Raw genomic sequence first — 17,916 nt, 5'->3', positions numbered from 1 at the left:
CTGCTCCATTGGACAACCTTTCTATTAGGGAGGAGAAAGCGAGGCCAGCCTCTCCAATACAGGTATCGAGGGGAAGACCGGAACAAGAAGAACCTCGCTATTGGACAGTTGCAATCCGGAAATTAGGAGGATCAGCCAATCATAACGCGTTTAGGCTCCCCGCGCCCTCCACCGTAAACTTCCGTGGCGGGAAAACTTGGGAAGTTTTCGCGCCAGGGCGGAGACACGCGGGTTTTTTCGGCACTGTTTGGCGGCTGGTGATTTTGGGGCAGCGGTATGGCGGGCACCGTAGTGCTGGACGACGTGGAGCTGCGGGAGGCGCAGAGAGACTACTTGGACTTCCTGGATGACGAGGTGAGGCTCGGGCGGCCGGCCTGGCTGGTGCTGGGGACCCCGCGGATGACCCGGCCCGGCTGATGCGGTGTCTGCCGGTAACCCGGCCCGGCTGATGGGGTCTCTGTGGTTAGCCTGGGCCCGGCGGCTGGAGTCACCGCGGATGACCCGGTCCGGCTGATGAGGTCCCAGTAGTTAGCCTGCGTCCGGCGACTGGGGTCCCCGAGGCTAACCTGAACTTGGCTGATAGGGTTCAGTCCCTGATATCTTTGCCGAGGGTCATGGCCTCTGGTGCTTCTTTTTGCTGGGCAACTTCCTGATTTCTTTTCTTCTAATTATTGCTATTATTCCTCCAAAACAATATTTTTTTATGTCTTAAATTTGCATAAGTTAATTTTACATATGACTTTCATTATGAAATTTCATAAATAATTCATTTTGACTGTATTCACTTCCCATCACCCTCTCTTCCCCTCTTTCATTTTTTTTTTGCTCCCGCTGATCCCCTTCTTCTATTTTCATGTCTTTTTTTTTTTTTCTAAATGAGTCAATGAATTTTTCCCATGGGAGATTTTTAATTTTTATGTGATGATGTAGGTGGTCCCCAAGACCCTTTGCTTGCGGTCTTCCCCTGAGCTACATATTCTTCTTGAAACTTTTCTTGGTTAGTCGATAGAGTTTCCTTCAAAACCCTCTAGTTTGTCTCGTGAGGACCCAGCTTGTTCAAGGTCCAGTGTCAACAAATTGGTCAAGCCCATTTTAGCAATTGGATGAAAAGGAGGAGGTACTGCCCACAGGGTGCACCGAGGGCTGTGGCAACTGGCTCAGAGTGTTCAGATTTTAGTTACTGAGTTACTGCTGGGGGGTGGGGGACCCTTCCACCAATCTGACTGTTTATTGATGTCAGACCAAAAGTATTTTGTGTGCAGGTAAAGTGAGGTTTCTGTGCAACCCAGAGTTTAAAGCTACAAGATGTTGGTGAACACAGAAAGTTTGTCGATCAATGAAAAGCAATTTTAAGTTGAATTTTAAGAGTACTTAATTTACATTTTTATGTATGCTTGAAATATACATCATGTTTTTGAAATAAGTCTGCAATCAGACATGTCAAGAATTTAAGATGCAATTTTCATATTAGCGAGTTTTTTTTTTCACTTACTGCTCTTTAAGAGGTAAGTCATTTTGAGTCCCAATTAAAATATCCACATATATTGATCATGACCGCATGGGATAGGGGATGCTGGGCAGGAAGAAAGGGCTGTATAGAGCCATTTGCTTCCTGGCAACCGTTTGAGACAAATGATGAGTACCAGTATGTTGGTATCCTTATATGTGACTTAATTGGTGGTCATTGTCATCTTCATTGGTGTTGACTTCGAGTAGCTCCCAATTCCCCACTTAGGACTTTTGAGTAGCTTAGTGTTGATATCTTCTGACATAAAATAGTATCCCCACAGTCAGTAACTGCTTTACAAATGGATCTGTCAGTGGTTAATAATGTGCTATTGATGTAGACTGCGGTGTATTTTCCTTGTCCAGAAAGGCCTAGACCTTGTTCCATGATGGGGGAAGCCTTTATAACCTAGGGAAGACTATCCTGTAGCTGAAAGACAGAAGTATGTCACACCAAAGAATGAGAACTCAGAAATGACCACCCTTCTTTCGTGCACTATGTCCTTAAGTACCCCAAGTTCTAGGCACAGCTGCAGACCCCATTGCTGAGCCTGCTTGTGTTCTGACTGCCACCGCTTTCCAGGTACCTTCTAACACTTCCCTATCTGGCTGTCACTTAGATTCAGGCCGGCCTTATTCTCACTCCCCCCTCTTGCACCAGTTTTTGCAGATTCTCGCTGTAAACCCATTAGCTTGCTTGTTCTTTTGGTTGTCTTACTCTGTAGCCTCACTTGAACTCAGCGGTGATCTCTGCCTCAAATACCGGAGTGCTGGAATTGCAGTTTACCTCCAATGCCCCACCTGAGTTCTAACTAAACAAAACTTTTCCTCTTTGTATTTCCTCCTGGAAGCTTTGGAAATCCAAGCTTGCTATCTCCTAGTAGGTTGTAGGTGAAATCCGAGGCTAGTGAATGAAAGAAATTGGTAGTCACCAGTTTTTTTTGTTTTGTTTTGTTTTTTGTTTTTTGAATTTTCGAGACAGGGTTTCTCCGTCGCTTTTTGTTCCTGTCCTGGAACTAGGTCTTATAGACCAGGCTGGCCTTGAAGTCACAGAGATCCGCCTGCCTCTGTTGGGATTAAAGGCATGCGCCGCTGCCGCCGCCTCCACCACCACCACCCCCCGTTAGTCACCAGTTTTGAATTTCAGTAGTTCCAAAACACTTTGAGTTGCGTAGCTGTTTTTGATATGTCATAATTGTTCCACAGGAAGACCAGGGAATTTACCAGAACAAGGTCCGGGAGCTGATCAGTGACAACCAGTACCGGCTGATTGTCAGTGTGAACGACCTGCGCAGGAAAAATGAAAAGAGGGCTAACCGGTGAGTGGTGATGGTTTGCAGAGGAATAGCCTGCTTTGGGCTGAGAAAGGCGTCGTCTTGTTTAGACCGGAACAGGCTTCCCTGGAAAGACCTGGAGTGCATGGCTGTTGTTGTCTCACAGAGAGGAGATGGTGGACATTTTGCTCTTAAGTGCTCCCATCTTCCAGCGTTTGCTGAGTACCATTTTTACATCTTTGACGAACCGAAGTGAATGTCAGTTCGGATGTATTTCCTGAGTCTTATACAAAGTAGAAATGGGGTTTTCTTTCACTGCTCATAATGACCTAAGACTGTTTTTTCTTGTTTCGAGGGTCAGTTTCCTGAACTCTGCGTAATTAATGATCCTTTGTCTTGGTCTTATGCAGCCTCCTGAACAATGCCTTCGAGGAGCTGGTTGCCTTCCAGCGGGCCTTGAAGGACTTCGTGGCCTCCATCGATGCTACCTATGCCAAACAGTATGAGGAGTTCTACATAGGATTAGAAGGCAGCTTTGGCTCAAAGCACGTGTCTCCCCGGACGCTCACTTCCTGCTTCCTCAGCTGTGTGGTCTGTGTGGAAGGCATTGTTACCAAATGTGAGTGGGTTGTAGGCTGTGCTGGGATCCTAAGGAAATGGTAGGATAGAGATTTAGGAGGTCCTGGAACCAGAAGAGTTGTAGCGGGGCTGGGGAACTTGTAGATTCAGAGAAGTGTGAAGTATTGACATTAAATGGTAGAATGTGGAGGACCTCAGGATCCACAGCAATTGGGGGCGGGGACTGGAATACCATCAGCTGGATACCATCAGCGGTATCAGAACTCTGTGTTTCCGAAGCTGGAAGAGTCTGGCTCTTCCAAACTTACTGCAACCCTGAACTGTCCCTTAATTGACATCAGTGGTACTTAAAATTTTACATGGATACACTGATACCCTATGTGTAAATGTAAAGACAAATAAATGACAAGTGTTATTGAAATAGGTTAACATAATTGGAAGAACACAGTAGAGTCGTTGCATGGGTTGAGAGCCCTCCTGTGTCTGCCGCTGTGTGACTTTATACATACCTTTGCATTCCCAGGCTCTCTAGTTCGTCCCAAAGTCGTTCGCAGTGTTCACTACTGTCCTGCTACTAAAAAGACCATAGAGCGACGCTACTCTGATCTCACCACTCTGGTGGCTTTCCCGTCCAGTTCTGTGTATCCCACAAAGGTGAGGACTTGCACCAGTTGGTCCTTGGGAGCTCGGAGTCAAAGAAGATTGTTTTAATTCCAGTAGTTGTAGAATATCTGGAGTCTTTGTTCTAAAAGTAGATAATGTGAGATAAGGATTAATTCTGAAGAAAGATGGGATACTAGATAAAGTTAATATAGAAATCCCACCAAAGTTAGGGACTAGAGTTGGCTTAGTTGGTACTTGTTCTGCGAGCATGAGGACCTGGGTTCAGATCTCCAGCACCCAAGTAAAAGGCCAAGCATACCTATGAATGCCTGCTAACCCAGCTGCCTTTGGAGAGAAGAGATGATAGATAGATATTCCTAAAGGCTTCCTTGCTAGCCGGCTAGTCTGGTTGAAACAGGATACCTGATGCCATACCTAATCTCCACGTGTATGGTATGTGCACCACACATACAGAATAAAATTGAGAAATGTTGAACTATAGAAGGCTGAAGAGGAGACACATTGGGTGACAGGTATTTTAACAGAGTTGTAACAATTATATAATGTGCTTTCTAAAAGTAAAATGGAAAATGCTGCTATTATTTGATGCTATTGTATAATCTTCTGATATTTCAGTGGATTTAGGAAAAAGACAGTAAAAAGCTTTCTTGACAGTATTCAGGGTGAGATAACTTTCTTAGGGAGACAAGAGATCATTAAGATTGATTACTTGATGTCTGTACTCATTTAATCACAGGATACCTCTTAGGAAATAGTTTTGTCTGGGAAGTAGAAAGTACTGGCTCTGAGAAGCTGATGATAGAGCATGAAGTTGTAGCACAGTCCCTGGCACATAGTGAACACTCAGTAAGCACACCTTGGCTTTTGTGGTTTTCAGAACTTCACATATAATGGAAGCACACCTTAATGGTTTTTTGTGGAAGATTAGTATATATTAATACATTGTAATAATTATATATAACCTGTGTATTATATAGCATATAATTATAACATGAATATGTAATCTACCATAAAATATATTAATATACAATAAAGATTAATATACTATGATCAATATATAATGGATATTTACATATAATTATATATAATGTATATAGCAGGTTAATGTATAATTACAGCAGGTTACTATTGCCACACATTAATTGTATTACTGCATGTTATATATTAATAATCACTTATTGATATATTATATATAATATATAATTTTGTATTATAGCTATACTATATGATTATAATACATGTATTAATGAACTTATAGTTTTCATATATATTTACAAACTCTTTAAGTGCATTATTTGAGATTTTATAAGCAGATAAATATATAAATATTTATAAAAATATAAGATTTATTTTATATGTACTCATATAACCAACATGTAAAGTGAGTAGCAAACTTTCCAGCAAGTAGAAGTCCCTATTGAAGGCTGTGCTATACTGGTGTCTACATAGTCATGGCTGTCCTGAAATTTACTGTGTAGATCATATTGGCCTTGAACACAGAGTCACCTGTCTGTGCCTTTGAAGTGCTGGGATTAAAGGCATGTAGACCACCATGCCTGGTAACCCTGACATCTTAACAGGAGGTGTTCTTGCCCAGTGGTTCTCATCCTTCCTGATGGTACAACCCTTTAATACAATTCCTCATATTGTGGTGACCCCCAAATATAAAATTATTTCATTGCTGCTTCATAACTGTAATTTTGCTACTGTTATGAATTGTAGTGTAAAATGTGTGTTTTCCGGATGACCCCTGCCCAAGGGTTGTTACTCCCAAAGGGCTCACAAGCCACAGGTTGCAAACGACTGCTTTTGCCTGTTTTGCTGTGTACATGTTCTTGTGTTGATCAGCCTTGGCGTAACATTGCGTATGATCACAAGTGTGTGTCTTATCACAGTTTTCGTTTGTGTGACTCTGCCACATGTATTTACCTATTGTCTTTAATTTTGCTTGCTGTAAGCAGTCAGTAGCTCTGGTGCATATTTCTCTTGGGTATTTCTTGGAAGTGGAAAAACTACATTAGAGTTGGGCATGCTGGTGCACACAACACTCAGGAGCCAAAGGCAGATGGATCTCTGAGTTCAAGTCCAGAGTGAGTTCCAGGACAGTGAGGGCTACACAGGGAAACCTTGTCTTGAAAAAAGAAAAAGGAAGAAAGAAGAAAAACTGCATCAAATTGTAATCACAGATTCAGCATCAGTACGGGGAGTCAGGATTTTGATTTAGGTGTTAGTACAGCCATGGTCCCATTGGTGAAAACTGACCCTTTCGTTGCTTGGTTTGTTACTAATTCAGGGATTAGGCTAGGAAAGCTGTAAGAGATGCATACACTTATCATGATTCTAGCTGGTAAAGTTTCAAATTCTCTGAAAGATGTTTTCCACATTAGATGAATGCTACATTTTTGAGACAAGACTGAAATGACTTTTTCTGTGGCTTTTTTTTTTTTTTTCTTCTTTAGGATGAGGAGAACAACCCCTTGGAGACAGAGTATGGCCTGTCTGTCTACAAGGACCACCAGATCATCACCATCCAGGAGATGCCTGAGAAGGCCCCCGCTGGTCAGCTTCCTCGCTCTGTGGATGTCATTCTAGACGACGATCTGGTGGATAAAGTGAAACCCGGTGACAGTATACAGGTGGTGGGGACCTACCGCTGCCTTCCAGGGAAGAAGGGCGGCTACACCTCAGGGACCTTCAGGTAAGGATCTGCTGTGGACTGCAGCACCGTTGGCAGTTTCTGTCCCAGCAGTACTTAACTGGTGGATAGTGTTCACTGCCTGCTAGTAGGATGGCCCGATTCTAGTACCTCCTCCTTCTCATACAGCACTGGGAATGTTGGCCATCCTAGGCCAAACATGGGAGTCATGGTGACACAAATACAGCCTTGGGACCAGCCTAGCCTGGGATTCCCACCCTGCCTCCTTTCCATCCACATTTGTTTGTTGGGCATTCCATCCTCACTATGGCTCACGGACAAAGAGCTCATCTAGGTTCAGGAACCCCCCCTCCCATATTCTCGTTTAGTTTAATAGACCAAGAACTCTTAGTGGTGCTGGGGTCCAGCGGGCTTCCTCTTGCTGTGCTGCAGGACTGTCCTGATTGCCTGCAATGTGAAGCAGATGAGCAAGGACGTGCAGCCTGCCTTCTCTGCCGAAGACATAGCCAAGATCAAGAAGTTCAGTAAAGCCCGTTCCAAGGTCAGTGAAGAGTGGGGTGGGTTTGGTTGGAAAGTGTTGTGTCCTGTGTGGCCTTCTTTGTGCCACATCTGGAAGAAGGTGGGATTTTATTTTCCACTCAAGTATTTCTTACTAACATCCAGTTTTGTTGCCGCTGGCAAGTTAAGGGTGTTTTTTGCCATTTGATTGGTAATACTTGTTCTGTCTGCTCGGCTGTCCAGTTAAACCTAATGCAAATAAGAGTGTAGGAGTTAAAATATCAGTGTACCATGGAGCCTTTCATATAACTGGTTTAGTTTTCCTGTGGAGACAGTCTCATGTAGCCCAGGGTGTCCCCGAACTCCTGATTGTCTTGTGTACACTACCATCTGTGATTTTACTTCTTATTTTGGAATAAAAAGAGTTTATATTTTCTGTGGGCTCCAGAAACCCTGCTGGGTCTCACTAGGCTTTTTATTCTGGTTCTTCCTCCTGTAGGATGTGTTTGACCAGTTGGCCCGCTCGTTGGCTCCTAGCATTCATGGGCATGACTATGTCAAGAAGGCAATCCTCTGTTTGCTCCTGGGAGGGGTGGAACGAGAGCTCGAAAATGGCAGCCACATTCGTGGAGACATCAATATTCTCCTCATAGGTATGTTGCTGGGGATGTGTTTCATATATAAGGAGGCTTTTTTACCTTGAGGAGTGGGCTGTAAAACCGTGTGTATATAAGATTGTACCTTCTACAGCTGATCATATTTCAGTTCCATCAAAGTGCAGAAGGCTAAAATGGATGTTTTTAAAAATGATCCCTGAAATTCTTGATGTATTATACCTAGACTGCATTCTGAGAATGGGAAAAAGGAAAGAAGTAACATCAGGTTACTGTGGGACTTGGCCAGGAAGTGTGCTGGGGTATGTGGGGACTTTCCTCAAGGTTCACCACTGCCTTGTTCTGTAGGTGACCCCTCTGTTGCTAAATCCCAGCTTCTGCGGTATGTGCTTTGCACTGCTCCCAGGGCCATTCCCACCACTGGCCGGGGCTCGTCTGGAGTGGGTCTCACGGCTGCTGTCACTACAGACCAGGAAACAGGTAAGGGCATGAGGCTTCCTGGCTGGGGCCCAGCATGAGTGTGAGCAGACTCTCCAGGCTGGCTGTGGGCGCTGGCTTGTGCTGGGACTATTTGAAAGCTTAGTGAGGTGTTGTAAGACTGAGTGTGCTGGCAAAGTGGGTCCGTTATTGAAGGCTGTAGGTCTCTGTTGCTAAACGTGTCTTCTAGAAGATGGCTTGAATGATGGCAAAGGGGAAAACAATTTAGGAAGAAGGTAAAAATGAAATTGGGGGAAAGACTTGAAGAGCAGTAAAGGAGCTTTGGTTGGCTGTCTCTGAGGGAGATGAGCGAAGCGAGTGCAGCTGAGAGGCTCCTGTGAGGGAGGGTTCTGCAGGGTGGAGCTGAGAAGTAACACTGCCTGGTTTCCTGTGAAGTCCCACAGCTGAGGCTCTTTACTGTGTTCTTCCGCATTGTGGTGACAGGTGCCTCGGAGAAAGAAAGACCCGGATTCTTCTCTGTCCTCTGACTTAGACTGTGCCATGTACATTTACCTCTTCTGTTCCCAGGGGAGCGTCGCCTGGAAGCTGGTGCCATGGTCCTGGCTGACCGAGGAGTTGTTTGCATCGATGAGTTTGACAAAATGTCTGATATGGATCGTACAGCCATCCACGAGGTGATGGAGCAGGGTCGAGTGACTATTGCAAAGGCTGGCATTCATGCTCGGCTGAATGCCCGCTGCAGTGTTTTGGCAGCTGCCAATCCGGTCTATGGCAGGGTAAGTGGAATCTGGCCTATAACCTTTGTTCTTGGATTAATTTGGTTTTGCCTAATAACTGGGCTGAGAGGTTTATTATAGGGGAATAGTAAATCAAAAACAACTCTTCTTGTTACTGTCATTCTTCCCAGTTCTGTATAACAGAATAACTTGTGTACGCATGTCTGTGCCTGCAAGTGTGTAGGCCAGAGGTCAATGTTGGGTGTCTTCCTCTATCATTCTCCACCTGAGTTTTTGACATATGGCCTGGGAATGAACCTGGATTTTGCTGTTTGGCTGCTGGCTAGCCATTCAGCTGACACTGGGAAACCTTCAAGAGTATTCTGTTAGGTCATGATGCTTCTCTAATGTTAGGAGAGAGACTTTGTGTGTGCAGTAATAGCAGTCTACCTCCTAAATGCTCTCAGACCTGAGCCGTGCTCTTTGGGGCAGTGTTGGTGTGGAGTCGTGACAACACATACAGTGAGAATGCACAAGTGTGCAGGGAAGAAGGCCGTGTTGAAGTGTGGAGCCGCTGAAGCCAGCACTGTCAGAGACTGCTCACAATCATCCTATGCTGGGTTTTCTGTCAACTCCCGCTCACCGAGCATCCAGAAACCTGCTCCTAAGGAGAGGTTTTGTGAATCCCCTGATGTTGAGTGTTCGATCGATAGTTAAGGAAGCAGTGATATATGTATGTGTTTATTTATTTTGTTTATCGGGATGGGGTCTCTGTGTAGCTCTAACTGTCCCGTAACTTAACTGTGTAGACCAGGCTGGTTTCTGACTCAGAAGGCAGAGGCAGGCAGATCTCTGTGCATTCAAGGTTGTCCTTGTCTATATAGTAAGTTTTAGGATGGCCAGGGCTACACAGAAACCCTGTCTGAAAACAGAACAGAAATTTAGTTTTGAGTGCAGCATGCATGCGAAGGGCAGAGGACAGCTAGGAGTCATTTCCCTCCAGCCATATTGATGCACTGTTCCTGAGGATTGAACCCAGGACCTCACACATGCTAGGCAAGGACCACTGAGCTATATTCCACTATGTATTTTCTGCTTGCCTGCTGTATTTTATGTGGCCTAGCCTTATATTCCCACCCCCAGATTGATTTGCCCTTGATGTCCTTCCTACTGACGTCGCCTCTACCTGATTGTCTTCTTGTGGTCTCCAGTATGATCAGTATAAGACTCCTATGGAGAACATTGGGCTGCAGGATTCGCTGCTGTCACGATTTGACCTGCTCTTCATCATGCTGGATCAGATGGATCCTGAACAGGATCGGGAAATCTCAGACCACGTCCTTAGGATGCACCAGTACAGAGCCCCAGGGGAGCAGGATGGTGATGGTGAGAACATGGAATAGCATGGGTGGCTTGTGGAAGAGGGCCTGACAGATCCCCCTGCCCCATACCTTTGGCCCAGCCCCAGGGCGTTGGCTGTTCTGTGCTGGGTTAACGTGCTGGGTTAACATCTCTGTCCTTCTCCCCTTACTTTACTGCTCACTGGGGTTGAGTGTGTCTGTTCATTTTGCATTCTGCTATATTTCTCAGTATCTTCTGATTTGTGAAGTCCACGTGTCTGTTTCCTCCTGGGTCTTTGGCTATAGAAGAGGCAAGTTGACTTGGCTAAAACTCCTTAATCTCCTTTTTCTCAACTTGTGTTTCCTAGCTTTGCCGTTGGGTAGTTCAGTGGATATCCTGGCCACAGATGATCCCGACTTTGCCCTGGAGGACCAGCAGGATACCCAGATTTATGAGAAGCATGACAAGCTTCTACATGGGAGCAAGAAGAAAAAGTGAGCACCCCTCTTAACTTCTCTTAAGAGAACCTGAGCTGTTGACCACTAGGTTTTCTTTTCTGGGTCTGCAGGTAAACCATCTGTCTTTGCCGGTTGCCTTGCACGTGGCTGGGGTGATTTAGCTCAGGGTCAGATCTTTCCTGAGATAGCAAGTTTTGACAGAGCCAGGCATGGTTCACACTTACAGTCTCAGCATTCAGTTTGGAACTGGCCTGGATTACAGATAACCTGACTCAAAATTGTTTTCGACAATATGCCCAAGTGCTAGTGGTGTATGATTGGTCCCCTTAGGTGCCCTCTCGTTCTTTGTGGTAGTTTTTGGTGACTGTTAGTAGGTAGCAATCAGTCTTGGAGAGTGAATTTGAGTAGAAGAGACTTGTTTGGGTCTCAGAGTTTATGTGAACTCCAGTAGCTCTGTTTGGCAATGCTGTAGCAAGAAACATAATTGTGCTGAATTTGAGTTGACTTTTTTTCTCTTGAGCCAGTATTCCCACCTACAAAATGTGGCTGTTGTCAGGTGTGGTGGTACATAGTTTTAATCTCAGCATTCAAGAGGCAGAGGCTAGTGGATTTCTGTGAGTTCGAGGCCAGCTCAATTACACAATTGAGTTTCAAGCCAGCTATTGATAGATAGTGATACTGTTTCCAAAAATGGGGGGCAAGGGTCTGGAGAGATGTTACAGTGGACAAAGGCAGTTCCAGAGGACCTGTGTTCACTTTCTGGTGGTGGGCTCTGGGCTTATCTCTGCACTGCCATGGGTCCTGGCCTTCTCCAAGAGCTTAAATCATTGCCTAAGATGGCTTAGGAAAATGACGTGCATTCTTTTGGATCCAGGGAGAGGATGGTGAGTGCAGCTTTCATGAAGAAATACATCCACGTGGCCAAAATCATTAAGCCCGTCCTGACACCAGAGTCTGCAGCCTACATTGCAGAAGAATACTCGCGCCTGCGCAGTCAGGACAGCATGAGCTCAGATACTGCCCGGGTGAGTGCACAGAGAGTTTTGGTCCTAGAACGTGAGGGCAGGGGATCCTGCTCTCTGGGAACATAGGGAGGTTTTTTTTTTTTTTTATAATTTATTTTCATTTTATGTGCATTGGTGTTTTTTCTTTGGTCTGTGTGGAAGCTGGAATTACAGACAGTTGTGAGCTGCCACATGGATGCTGGGAATTGAACCTGGGCCCTCTGGAAGAGCATCCAGTATTCTTAACCACTGAGCCATCTCTCTAGCCTTCAAAATATGTTTCTGTTTCTTTTTGATTTTTCAAGACAAGGTTTCTCTGTCTATTCCTGGCTGTCCTGGAACTTCCTCTGTAGATCAGGCAGGCCTCTAACTCACAGAGATCCACCCGCCTCTGCCTCCCAAGTGCTGGGATTAGAGGTGTTTGCTGCCACCACCACCACTCAGCCACATTCCTGTTCAGAACCTGGGATTTTTAGTTTGACTGTCCTTTCTGGTCTGAAGGGCTTTGTTAACACACATTTAATTATCTCTTTTCTGGAGAAGGTGAAAACCAAGACCTCAGATGTAGTGAGAATCTCCCCTGGTGAACCATGGCTAGATTCCAGGGAATGGCCTCGTCTCCACTCTCACAGGCAGTGGGAAAGGAACTGAGTGAGGGTTCAGGCTTGAGGAGGAGGCAGAAAGGCAGATAGGAAGATCATATATTTATCACGTACCCAGTGTGGTAATTAGGAGAGCATGGGCGTGAAGGGCTATTTTGAGTCCAGATGTGAAGAGAAGTAGGTTTTGCTAATGAAAGTCTCTAGAGGGGTGTGAATGTCAGTGATGCTCCGAATAGCTAGAAGTTGAGCGCCCGTGATTCAGAGCAGTAGAGCGGCCCTTGAATTTATCTGCATCTTCCAGGGACAATATAGTTCATACAGGACTAAAAGGAGAGAGTCCACAGTTCAAAGCCCTGCTTCTGTGACAGACCTAACTGTCTCCTAATATGTGTTTTGTCTCTGGGTTCTATTGGTACTTTCCTCCCCCCTCTGCCTGTGATAGCATGCTCAGGACATCACTGTGTCTTAGGAACAAGTTCTTACTTAGCTTAAACCTGCTCTCCCACGGCTCTCCATGGGTTCCCTAGGGATCACAGGTCACTTGTTTCCATACTAAATAGTTCCTTTCTTTAGCCCCACTCTTCCCCGTGCAGGAATTGTTTCAGTGCGTCTGTGTCGAGGACCTGCTCACTGGGGCACGAATTGAGTGCTGTTGTCAGTATGTTGTGCTGGTCGATCCCTCAGGTTGGATTGTCTAGCTCTGTTAGTGCACATGAAGATTTCACCAGACTCTTGCGCGACACCGAAATTGGATCTTGGAGTGTCGATAAACTCCAAGCTCATGGTGTTCCATGTTCCCTCAGAAGTAATTCCCTCCTGTTTCCTTCCCTAGACATCTCCAGTTACGGCGCGAACACTGGAAACCCTGATCCGGCTGGCCACAGCCCATGCAAAGGCTCGTATGAGCAAGACTGTGGAGCTGCAGGATGCAGAGGAAGCTGTGGAGCTGGTTCAGTATGCTTACTTCAAGAAGGTGAGCTTTCAGGCAGCCCTCGGAAGAGGAGGCAGAAAGTGTAAGCCAGATGGGATGGAGGACACCTGGAGAACAAGGCCCTCTAAATCAGCTGTGTAAAGGGTATGCGAGATCCCAGAGACTGAAGCAGCAAGTACAGGGCCTGCAAGGATCTGCACCAGGGTCTCTGCGTATGTGTTACAGCTCTCAGTGTAGTATTTTTGTAGGATTCCTGAGTGCTGAATGACTGGGTCTTGGATTCGCGGACCTTTTCTCGGAAACTCTTCATTCTATTGCTTTGCCCTCTCCGACTTCAGTATGATGGCTTGTTATATTTTATTTTGTCATGTGTGATTGTTATCTCTTAGCCTGTTCTTTTCTAGTGAGAGACAGAGTGGATCTGGGTGGATGGGAGGGAAGTGGGGAGGAACTGGGAGGAGCAGAGGGAGGGGAAACTATAATTAGGATATATTTTGTGAAAAAAATTATTTTTAATAAAGGGGGAGGAAATAAGGTAAATAAGGTGAGCCATGTCGCCGTTGCTACTGCTCATCTGAAGAGCTGTAGACCTCGGGGGTTTAGAGCTATGGTTCTGCTTACAACGTCAGGAGCTGTGTTGAATCTCAACTAAATACCTGGTCTATAAAGAAATGATTATTCTCAGCCGGGCGGTGGTGGCGCATGCCTTTAATCCCAGCACTCGGGAGGCAGAGGCAGGCGGATCTCTGAGTTCGAGACCAGCCTGGTCTACAAGAGCTAGTTCCAGGACAGGCTCCAAAACCACAGAGAAACCCTGTCCCGAAAAACCAAAAAAAAAAAAAAAAAAAAGAAAGAAAGAAAGAAATGATTATTCTCCCCTTAACCATAATGATTTGGACACCCCCAAACATGCCTTTTTACTCAGTGAACCTGGGTACCTGCTGTGACAGGCTTCCTGGTTTTGGTGAGAGGCTAATTAAGCTTCTCCTGCCTCTGGTCCTAGGATGTGGACTGGGGAGGACAGAGAGGTAAGTCTTAGATACTTGGAAGTCATTTCTGCTGGTGATGCAGAAGAGACTCAAGGTTCCTTACTGAGTTTTGCACCAGTGATGTCCATTGGTTTGGTTTTAGGTTCTGGAGAAGGAGAAGAAACGTAAGAAGCCAAGTGAGGATGAGTCAGACCTGGAAGATGAAGAGGAGAGGAGTCAGGAAGACCCCGAACAGAAGAAGAAGAGGTACAGTGGGGCATTGAGAAGTGAGACGAGAAGCTGTCGGGTGGAGAGAGTCTAATTGTTGGCGGCGGGTTCCTCACGGCCCTGCAGGGTTTCAGGAGTGGGAGGAGAGCCTCTGTGTTGTTCAGGATGGTTTCCTATAAGGGATGCTGAGTAGCAGAAGTGATGCTATCATTAGGTCATCAGATGTTCTTAAGGCAATTTTTCCCCTCCTGCACAATCATTTATTAGGCTGGTATCAGGGACCCAGAGCACTGGGTAGCAGGGCCTGGAGAATGTCTTTCAGGAAATACAGTGGTTTGGTCAGGCCTGAGTGATTCCGATGTTTCTTGTTGGTTGTGCGTTGTTCTGGTGTGCATGTGGTCAGAGCCCCAAAATGGAGCTCCCTGAAGCCGTGTCAGTTTCTTGACTGCTATGGTTATTTCAGGAGGAGGACCGATGCCGCGGATGGGGAGTCCTATGACCCTTATGACTTCAGTGAAGCTGAGAAGGAAATGCCTCAAGGTGAGTGAGCATGCCTCGTGATCTTCCAGCTGCAGTTTGTGCTGCCTTTTCTTGTGAGCTCTCATTAACTTTCCAAGAGACCCTGTGACCAGGACATTTGTCTCAAGAGAGCCTTGGGAAAACCAATGCAAACTTAAGAAAAGAAGCCTAACTTAGCTGTTGGCTTCCTCCTTTATTTTATATGACCCTTTGCCTTGCCTGGTTTAAGCATCCTGGATAATGCGTTGAAGGTCTCCTGCTTTACTCAGTTCCTCTACCCATGGGGGATTTCCCTGTATTTATTATCCTGCCCGGCCCTGTAAGGACCATGGGAGGCAGCAAGACAGGGAGGGTGTGGCTTCTCAGTGTTGCTGGAAATGGCTTCACCTTGCTGTCTCCCTGACCCCTGCATTGCTCTCCTGAAGTGTACACTCCAAAGACCGACGATTCTCAGGAGACCACGGAATCCCAGAAAGTGGAGCTGAGCGAGTCCAGGTGAGTCATCTGCTCGTGCTTGGGAATTCCTGCTGCTGGGGGACCAGCTTCCAGGCAGAGTGCCAGCCGCCTCTGTCGAGCTGAGCTAGAACCCCAAGGGCTTTACAACACTCCACTGCTCCTAAGGCCAGGCTCACAAAGTCAGGCCGGTGTCTGAACGCCCGTGACAGTTGCAGTTCTCGGCTGGTTTTCTGTACTTTCTTTTTGGAAATTAAGTTGTTACTTTTAAATCAAGAAGAGGTGACTTAATTCACCAAGGACAAATTTTGATTTGTATCTTAGCTTTGGCTTCTTGTAATTGTGTCTATTTGATTTGACACAGATTTTCACTAGGTCTTCGAAAAATATTTTTCACCCTGAAATTTAATGTTTACTGGACAGCAAAGAAACTCCATAGCTAAGGCTAATTTGTTAGAAGATACAGAACACCATGCAGTCAAACGTAGAAAAATATTTAGAGAGGAACACTAAAACTGGTTGTAATTCCATGCTCCGGAAACTGTCACTGAACCCTGTGCTTTCTGGGTCGACTCAGATTTCCAGGGGGTGCTGTGTGTAGAGTCTTTGGTTTCAAAATACTTCACTATACAAAGCAGACTGGCCTTAAACTCAGATTCCCCCTTGCCCCTGCATCCTCAGTGCTGGGATTAAAGGCATGTGCCCCCTCACCTACTTTGATGTATAGATTTTTTTTTTGTTGTTGTTTAAGAAAGAGTTTCTCTGTATAACAGCCATGGCTGTCCTGGAACTCACTTTGTAGACCAGGCTGGTCTCAAACTCATATAGATCAGTCTGGCTTTGCCCCCCAAGTGTGCGCCACCACTGTCTGGTAATATATAGATTCTTAAATCAGCTCTTGAACGGCATTGAGGTGGTTCCTTGTCACTCTATTTACGGTGAAACATACTTAGGTTTGTTGCACGGCACACTCGTGAGGCATGGTAAGGTTCCTAGACTGGCGGAGAGGTGTGGGCTCTTTAATTACTGTGAATAAACTGTCCCTCAGATACTGTGCTAACTGATCTACTGTGCGGTGTGCAGGGTTGCCGGTCTCGTCAACAGCCTCCAGGCTTCACCAGCCCCCTCATGTTTGACTTGCAGGAAGCTCTGTGAGCAGTGTAGGTTAGCGTTAAAGAGAGCTGCTTAGACTTTTGGGAAAACCCTAACGTTAATGCTTCATATCTAAGCTTTCCATAGAGCTTCAGGTTTGTGTTGATAATTTTGTTTGAGACTTGGTCTCACCATGTGGTACAGACTGCTTGTGAATTTAGGGTTCCTCCAGCCTCAGCTTCCTTAGTGCTGCTATTGCATAGGTGCTGCAGTGTGCCTGGCTTCTCTGCTCATGGTTTTCCTTTCTTGGGCAGGTTGAAGGCTTTCAAGGCGGCCCTCTTGGATGTGTTCCGAGAAGCTCACGCACAGTCTGTGGGCATGAGCCACCTCACAGAATCCATCAATCGGGATAGAGAAGAGCCCTTCTCCTCAGAGGAGATCCATGCATCACTGAGCAGAATGCAGGATGACAACCAGGTCATGGTGTCTGAGGGCATCATCTTCCTTATCTGAGCAGGGCATATATGAAGTCCCTCTGCCAAGGACTGCCCTTTCCCCGCCGTTGTCTCCATTCTCCAGTAACTGTATAGTGATGGAAGCTGCGGAGCGTGGGTGAGGAGGCTGTCGGGACCTGGTGGACGCTCTGAGAATAGCTGCTGCTGTGGGCTAGAGCGGGGAGAGGGCAGGGGCCAGGACTCTGGTCACACACCTTCCGGCCTTAAACCATGGAAGTTATTTCAGGACTTGTTGGGTTTGGGGGCACAACTGTTTTTTGTGTTTATTGCTTGTGTTTTTAATTCCTGCGCCACCCCCAAGCACTTTAGGACAAGCTTTGAGGTCTGTTTGCAAGAGTGGCTCAAGCAGATCACAAAGGTGGATTGGAGAAAGCTTTCTTTGCAGTCAAATTAGACTAAAACGTAATATGTGTTGTTCACCTAAGTATCCGAGATATTGACACCCAGTAAATAGAACTATTTTATACATGTGGACTTTGTATTCTGTGCTTTAAAAATAATAACTGTGTGTGTGTGTGTGTGTGTTGGTGCTGGTACATGTGTTGTGTGGTGGTCAGTGGGCATCTCGTGTGTGTTGGTTCTCATTTACCATGTGGATTCTAGGGATCCAACCCGGGTACCAGTCTTGGCAGCAGGCACCTAGGCACCTTTACCCTCTGAGCTGTCTCTTAGGCCCCGGCCTCCTTGAAGATTTTTTTTTTCTTTTTAACTCCATTCTAAAAACATTCCAAATGAAATCATACGCTGACCAACCTGGTCTATAGAGTGAGTTCTAGGACAGCCAGGGCTACAAAGAGAGACCGTGTCTTCAAAAGTACAGCAAAATAAATAAATAAAAATCACACACTGAAATTAGCTAGACCCAAAGACTATACAGCTCAGTGAACTTCTCTACCTTCA

The 17,916-nt window shown here is 45.8% G+C and overlaps 1 protein-coding gene across 1 annotated transcript; it reads left to right on the top strand.

Moving 5' to 3' along the window:
• The first annotated feature begins 186 nt into the window (after window positions 1–186).
• Mcm3 (minichromosome maintenance complex component 3) lies at window positions 187–17,482 on the top strand. Its single transcript, XM_050124108.1, has 17 exons — window positions 187–354; window positions 2,713–2,825; window positions 3,191–3,399; window positions 3,883–4,013; window positions 6,443–6,681; window positions 7,072–7,180; window positions 7,637–7,790; window positions 8,100–8,231; window positions 8,757–8,965; window positions 10,117–10,291; window positions 10,614–10,740; window positions 11,579–11,729; window positions 13,143–13,283; window positions 14,373–14,476; window positions 14,901–14,977; window positions 15,382–15,451; window positions 16,816–17,482. The coding sequence occupies exons 1-17, from the start codon at window positions 277–279 to the stop codon at window positions 17,012–17,014; spliced, it is 2,418 nt and encodes an 805-aa protein (XP_049980065.1). The 5' UTR covers window positions 187–276; the 3' UTR covers window positions 17,015–17,482.
• Window positions 17,483–17,916: the final 434 nt, after the last annotated feature.

Source organism: Alexandromys fortis, unplaced genomic scaffold (assembly GCF_014885135.2).
Source record: "Alexandromys fortis isolate MF-2015 unplaced genomic scaffold, M_Fortis_MF-2015_v1.1 scaffold_207, whole genome shotgun sequence".
NCBI lineage: Eukaryota > Metazoa > Chordata > Mammalia > Rodentia > Cricetidae > Alexandromys > Alexandromys fortis.
Note: the sequence above shows the minus strand (reverse complement) of the source record. Positions and strands in the feature narration are given on the sequence as shown.

Excerpts from the sequence above, each read along its gene's own strand:
- Mcm3 (XM_050124108.1), top strand. The coding sequence starts at position 277 with ATGGCGGGCACCGTAGTGCTGGACGACGTGGAGCTGCGGGAGGCGCAG. Across the intron at positions 8,966-10,116 it reads CCAATCCGGTCTATGGCAGG|TATGATCAGTATAAGACTCC; the intron begins GTAAGTGGAATC and ends TGTGGTCTCCAG. Across the intron at positions 11,730-13,142 it reads TGAGCTCAGATACTGCCCGG|ACATCTCCAGTTACGGCGCG; the intron begins GTGAGTGCACAG and ends TTCCTTCCCTAG.